This window comes from Propithecus coquereli, unplaced genomic scaffold (assembly GCF_000956105.1).
Source record: "Propithecus coquereli isolate 6110/MARCELLA unplaced genomic scaffold, Pcoq_1.0 Scaffold14, whole genome shotgun sequence".
Classification (NCBI taxonomy): Eukaryota; Metazoa; Chordata; class Mammalia; order Primates; family Indriidae; genus Propithecus; species Propithecus coquereli.
In genome coordinates, this window is record NW_012138302.1 from 17,281,679 (window position 1) to 17,288,430 (window position 6,752).

General features: G+C 59.6%; 1 protein-coding gene across 1 annotated transcript; it reads left to right on the top strand.

Annotated features, from left to right (window-relative positions):
• The first annotated feature begins 580 nt into the window (after window positions 1–580).
• DMRTA2 (DMRT-like family A2) lies at window positions 581–6,497 on the top strand. The gene is made up of 3 exons (XM_012639416.1): window positions 581–965; window positions 2,530–3,093; window positions 4,317–6,497. Exons 2-3 carry the CDS (start codon window positions 2,538–2,540, stop codon window positions 5,372–5,374), a joined length of 1,614 nt encoding a protein of 537 aa, XP_012494870.1. The 5' UTR covers window positions 581–965; window positions 2,530–2,537; the 3' UTR covers window positions 5,375–6,497.
• Window positions 6,498–6,752: the final 255 nt, after the last annotated feature.

Below are 6,752 nucleotides of genomic sequence, written 5' to 3' on the forward strand. Positions count from 1 at the left end.
AGGCGGCAGGGGAATAAACAAACAGCCCCTAGCTACCCCAGACTCGTCGGACTTGGGAGCACGCCGAAACAGAGCCGAAAGGAGGCAGGAAAACCCGTCTTGGCATTTATGCCAGGCTCACCTTCCCTTCCCCACCCCCGCACCCCCGTTCAGCCCCCACCCGACCGCGGTAATTGAATTGTCACCTGCCCCCATCCCGCCCCAGGGCGCCAGGGCTACTTGGGAAGCTCGGCTTCGCCAAGCGCCCCTGGCCAGGGAGAGCGGCGCAGCGGAGCGGGCGCCCCAGAAGCCGAGGGGTTACACACGTCTACGTAGAGAGGCGCACCGGACACGGTAATTAGGAGCAATTCACACGCTCTCGGGCGCACGGAAACTACTTGTCACGATGTTTTCAACGCTCCTCCTCACCCACTTTCTCCACTCCTTCCCTGGCGCGCCCCCTCCCCTTCCCGAGGCACACAGTGGAGCTTTTGGAGTTTCGAATCTTTCGGACTCTGCAGAATGCGGGGCTCCCCGGGCGCGGGCCCGGCCAATCAGAGCGCCGTCTGCCTCCCCTGGCCAATGGCAGGCGCCACATTGTTGTCCAATTCTGTCTAATGGAGCCCTAAGGAGCAACAATAGAGCGGGCGAGCGGCTCATTGAGAGTCTGGCAGCGCCGGGCAAGTGGGCCCCGGCTGCGCGCATCGTCCCGCGCGCACCGCGAGGGGACGCAGCACCGCGAGAGCCGGGTCGTGGTTCCAACCAGCCGGCCCCTAGACGGGCCTCCGACTCTGAATTCTGACGGGAGGGTTGGACTGCGCTGCGTTCTGAGGGGGTCCGGAAGTTCGGACATGGTGACTGAAAGAGGGTGACGTGGTCAGATAAGGGGCCGGGGGCAAGGGGAAGAGGCCAACAGCGCCAGCGTCGCAAGCGGAGCTGGGAGGCGTGTGTGGCGCCAGCGGAGGAGGAGGATTTCGGAGCTGAAGGCAGGTAGTTGAGGGCGGCTGGGAGAGCCGGGGAAGAGACCTGGTCTGCCGCCCCTGTTGAGGAGGCCTGGGCCTAGCGGGCCTTAGGAACTGCGCGGCCCTCGGAATCTGGGGGAGGAGTCGTTCATGGAGAAGAGGTCTGGGATTCTAGGACAGAGACCCCAGGATTCTGTCCCGGGCTCTGGCGGGGACAGGGACGGGGTGGGGGTGGGGGAGCAAGGAGACGGAGGTGAAAGCGGGGAGCTGGGCCTGACTGGGCCTTCTGGGGTTGTGGCGCGGGTGGGACTCTCGTGTCCGTTCATGGCCAGTTTCGAATGCGACTCCCCTGTCTTGGTGCGGCCTACCGGGCCATCCAAGTCCCAGGAACCCAACTCCGGGACCAGAACGCAGGAAACTCCGCTCCAACGAGGTCCCTTGGGGCCCCCGGATGGGGAGGGCGCGTCTGACGATTCTGTCCCCAAACCCGAAGGGGAGGGAAGGGGAAGACAGTGTGAGGTGGTCATCGAAAAAGACCCCCTCCTGCAATGCCTAACTTTTCTTAGGATACTTCTTCCTCCAAGACTACTTCTCCAGACTACAAAGCTTAAAACTGTACCACAGGTCCCTATCCCCACCCATAGCCTTTGCCTGCAGGTTTGTTTTCTTACACACTCTCCTCTCCCCGGGGTAGACCCTGGATCCCAGACACTCCAAATCAGCTGGTTTTTTGCTGTTTTCCTTGCCCATCAAGCTCATCTTTGAGCTGATTTGCCTATCCAAAGAAAGTTTCTTTGGTTGAATATTCTCTTTAATCCTTCCCAGGCCTGCTAAACTCAGCTCCACAACCATTCTCTGGAGGCCCGCACCGTGGAACTTCTAGAGTTCACATTTCTACAGGTCCCAGGACCACTGGGCCTAACTTTGCCCCTGAGTTGGTTGGTTGTTTCCTAGCCCTCACTCTTCTTCCTAAAGCTATTTTTTGTTCCGAATTTTTCTCCCGAACTCTCCAGCTCCCACCCGCATTAAAAACAACCACCAAACAAACACACAAAATCCCGGCACAACCAACTCAACTTTGCGCCGGACATCTCTCTCCTCTTCGCCCTTCCACTAACCTGAACGTTTTGTTCCGGGTTTTCCTGTTTTGTCCTTGGCATTAGCCTGTCGGCCAAAAATTTCTAATCCGAGTCCCCTCGAGCAAATATTTCTCTCTACCTGTCTCACCCCAATTAAGCTAAGTTTTGGGGGGTAATTTTTCTATTTCAAATCCTCGTTACATCCACCTGAACCTGTGACTTTCAAACTTTGTATGTCTTTTCTATTTTTTCCAGCGGAACCACTGATTCAAACGAACTCTTACACCTGGCGCATATCAGATATAAGAGCAGCTGTGGTGGGACTGGGGTGGAGGAGCTCGGACTTACGAGGAGGTTCCGATTGCACCTTCTCCCAGCAATTTTGCAACCGCTAGCCAAACTTCTGAGGCCAAAATTTCTAAGTGTGGGTTCCTCGAGGCTGCGCTTTAGCCTAGCGCACGGTGTGCCCCTCACCCGGGTCTCTCCCCGTTTCCCACCTTCCACGTCAGGTGCTGCCATGGAGCTGCGCTCGGAGCTGCCCAGCGTGCCTGGCGCAGCGACAGCGGCGGCGACAGCGACTGGGCCGCCTGTGGCGTCAGTGGCGTCGGTGGCGGCAGCCGCCGCAGCGGCTGCGTCGCTACCAGTGAGCGTGGCGGGCGGCTTGCTGAGGGCGCCGCCGCTGCTGTTGCGGGCGGCCGAGAAGTACCCGCGGACTCCGAAATGCGCGCGCTGCCGCAACCATGGCGTTGTGTCGGCGCTCAAGGGCCACAAGCGCTACTGTCGCTGGAAGGACTGCCTGTGCGCCAAGTGCACGCTCATCGCGGAGCGCCAGCGCGTCATGGCGGCGCAGGTGGCGTTGCGCAGGCAGCAGGCGCAGGAGGAGAACGAGGCGCGCGAGCTGCAGCTGCTCTACGGCACTGCCGAGGGCCTCGCGCTGGCAGCCGCGAACGGCATCATCCCACCACGGCCCGCCTACGAGGTCTTTGGCTCAGTGTGCGCCGCTGAAGGCGGGGGCCCGGGAGCGGGAGCGCCCGCGGGGACCGGAGGCGGCGCAGCGGGCGCAGGGGGCGCAGGTGAGAGCCTGGTCAAGTCATGGGGAGGGGAGCTGGGGTAGAGCCGTGGGGCGCGTGGCCCAAGGACTTGTTTCTGTACAGAAAGAGTAGGAGAGTAGAATCTCCTCCAGACGCCCGGATTGCTAAAGTTCGCCTCTCACCCGGCCCCTGATACTGGGCATTGACATAAAATCTTTCTCTCCTTTCTGGAGCATTTGCACTTTACTCCTTTCTCTTACTGCGGGCCCAAATGTAGATGACTTTAATCTTACTCTCTACCTAAATGCAGACAGGTCCCTGCTTCCTTGCTCACTTCGTTTCATCTGTTCCCCAGTGTGGAAACCCGTGGGTCTTATCTTTTTCTTCACTCTGCGCTTCTCCACACACCGCCTTTCCCTCCACTGCTTTCCAACTCTCTTCAGAAATTCCATCCCTCCCCGCCCCCCAACGCCCAACCCTGTCCGCGCTACTTTCCCTAGGTACCGGACTCGCTTTCGTTCTTGTCCCCTGGACAGCCGCATGCTGTGCCCTCCCTGTTTCTAGCTTCTTTTACCCACTCGTCCCGGTTTTCTCAGAGTGTGAGCTCTCCGGCTTTCCTAGATCCCCTTTCCTCTTCCCTGTCTACTCCTGGCCTGGCCCCACCTTCTCCTTCTGGACTCCCGTAGCTCTTTCTGGGGAGGGCTCTCAAACCTCTTAGGTCTCAATTTTGGAAAGGGTGAATTAGAATAAGGGTTCTACTTCTGTAGAGAGGCTTGGGACTTCCTAGATACCCAAGGAGCCTTACCTTGCAAGTTAGGCTGCCCAGGGCAGGGTTGGCTCTTGGAATCACAGGAGTGGAGTGGGATCTTCTAGTACGTGGTATAGGTAGAAGTTATATTGGCTCCTGTTTGAACCCTGGACCCGGCCACTTCTCCAGGGCAGGGCAGGACTGGAAAGAGGTTAAGGGTGGAAGTGTTGGGGCACAGATGTGGGAAGAGTAGCACTGGATATTGAGTTTACAGGGTGGCACAAGTGATCTGGGTTCTGACTGTAGAAAGAGAGGGAGCCCTGGGGTCAAGGGAAGAGAGACTGGGCTGTACGGGCTCGGAGAGGAAGGAATGCTGGAGCAAAAAGAAAGGGGCGCTGCAGCCCATCGGATTGAATGAGGCTTGTGGGGCTCAGAGGCAGAGGAAACTAAGATCCAAAGGACTGAGTTGCTGTCTTCTCGTCAACCTCTCCTCATATCCCCTTTTCTCCCCTCCCAGAGGCCAAGTTGCAGAAGTTTGACCTGTTCCCCAAGACGCTGCTTCAGGCAGGCCGCGCGGGCAGCCCGCAGCCGCCGCCGGTGAAGCCCTTATCACCCGACGGGGCAGACTCGGGTCCCGGGACGTCGTCCCCGGAGGTGCGGCCGGGCTCAGGCTCAGAGAATGGCGACGGCGAGTCCTTTTCGGGGTCGCCCCTGGCCCGAGCCTCAAAGGAGGCAGGTGGCAGCTGCCCAGGCAGTGCTGGGCCTGGAGGTGGCGGAGGCGAGGAGGACAGCCCGGGCTCCGCTAGCCCCCTGGGCTCTGAATCCGGTTCGGAGGCTGACAAAGAAGAGGCTGAGGCCGCGCCGGCGCCAGGGCTAGGCGGAGGCCCGGGTCAACGGCAGCGGACACCGCTGGACATCTTGACGCGCGTCTTCCCGGGCCACCGGCGAGGCGTCCTGGAGCTGGTGTTGCAGGGCTGCGGCGGTGACGTGGTGCAGGCTATAGAGCAGGTGCTGAACCACCACCGCGGAGGCCTGGCAGCTGGTCTGGGCCCTGCCACGCCCCCGGATAAGGCTGCGGTGGGTGCAGCAGCAGCTGCCGACGACGCGTGGCCGGGCCGGGTCGACGCCGCCGCCGCTGGGGGCCCGGGGCTGCCCGCGCCGCTGCAAGCTGGGCCCGCCGCGCCCCCGCACCACAGACCCTTGCTGGCAGGCGCCATGGCGCCCGGGGCGCTGGGCTCCCTGAGCAGCCGCTCCGCATTCTCGCCACTGCAGCCCAACGCCAGTCATTTCGGCGCGGATGCGGGCGCCTACCCGCTGGGCGCGCCGCTCGGCCTCAGCCCGCTGCGCCTGGCCTACTCCGCGGCGGCGGCGCACAGCCGCGGCCTGGCCTTCATGGCGCCCTACTCTACCGCCGGCCTGGTGCCCACACTCGGCTTCCGCCCGCCGATGGACTACGCCTTCAGCGATCTCATGCGCGACCGCTCGGCCGCCGCTGCGGCGGCTGTGCACAAGGAGCCGGCCTACGGCGGCGGCCTGTACGGGCCTATGGTCAATGGCGCCCCTGAGAAGCAGTAAGGCGAGGGGCCTGGCAGCCGGGCGGCCCCCAAACGGGAACCCCAGCCTTGTCCCCGCGGGCCGCTGGCCCCTCTTAGCTCAGCGCGCTCTCTGCATTCTGGCTGGGGTCCTCCCACTTCAAGGTGGCTTTTTGTTTTTGTTTTGGAGGGTGTGTGGAGAGGGCTGAGCAAAGGGGGAACAGCTACAGGTGCAGGTGTTTTCGGAGAGGGTGCGTGGCCTGGATCCTCACGTCCCCGTGCCCTACCCCCTCTACACGGTTCCCCCAGCCCCCTTTTCAAAAGGCTGGGAATTCACGTGAATTCAGAGGCTGCGACCGCAGCGCACGCTCCTGAGGCTCCTTTAGCTATGCTCATCCCGCCCGCCTGCGCTCGCCAGTGGATGGCAGGATAATCCGAGAGTCTCTCCTGTGTCTCCCCAGCTCCCCTTTTAAAAAATTTAAATATTCGCTCTAACAAATATAAATTTAGGATGTATAAATCTCTTGGCACTGAGTCGAGTCTTTGGGACACTCATATATATCGATATCAATTGTAAAAAAAAAAGGAAACAAGTTCTAAGGTGCACTTTCCTCGTTGCGGTATTTGTCGCTCTTTGTTGCTTATGCCAATAAGCATGGGTTTCCTTGGTGCAGTGTGAGTTTTTATATATGTATAAATCTATATATAATCTATACATATATATATACAAGCCAGTGTATAATGTTATAAAATGGAATTCTAAGTTATTAATTGTAATCTGTAGGTGGCCTCGGTATTAACGTGAAAAACATTCAAAAATAAGCAAAAAACAGGACAAAATGGAAAAAAATTAGACTACGCGCGCATTGTACTTATCAGGTTTATAGATTAAATATATTGTAAACTCGGGACGAATCCTGCCCACCTGCCCCTCTAGCCGGCGGCCGATCTCTCCCTAAGGAGCCGTCAAGGTGCGCGCTGAAGCAGGAACAGAGCGACGAGTGACTGAGCCAGAACCGCCCGCTCGCGGGCCCATCCTCGCCTCCTGGGACTCGCCAAACGCCCTGGCTGAAGGGCCGGCAGCAGAAAACGCTGCTGCAGAGCAGCACTTTGTGCTTTCCTTTGCATAGTTATGAACTAGAAATAAATGTTATTTTCTAAGAAAACAACGCCGAATCCCGTCCCGCCCCTCGAGCTGCCGGGAGGAAAGGTCTTGATTTCCCAGTTGGGATTTGCCCGCGGTCCCGCAGGTGGTCAACCCTTGGGGGTACTAGGAGAGGAAACTTCTGTGGCGCCCCAGAGGGCCCATCCACTAGAGCGGTGCGCGGCTCTGAACTCTTGGAGGAGCGACGCCCTCTGCATACCCCCAGATTGGGCGCGCGGGCTGCGGAGGGGTGGCCTTGCCAGTGCTCTCTGTCCCC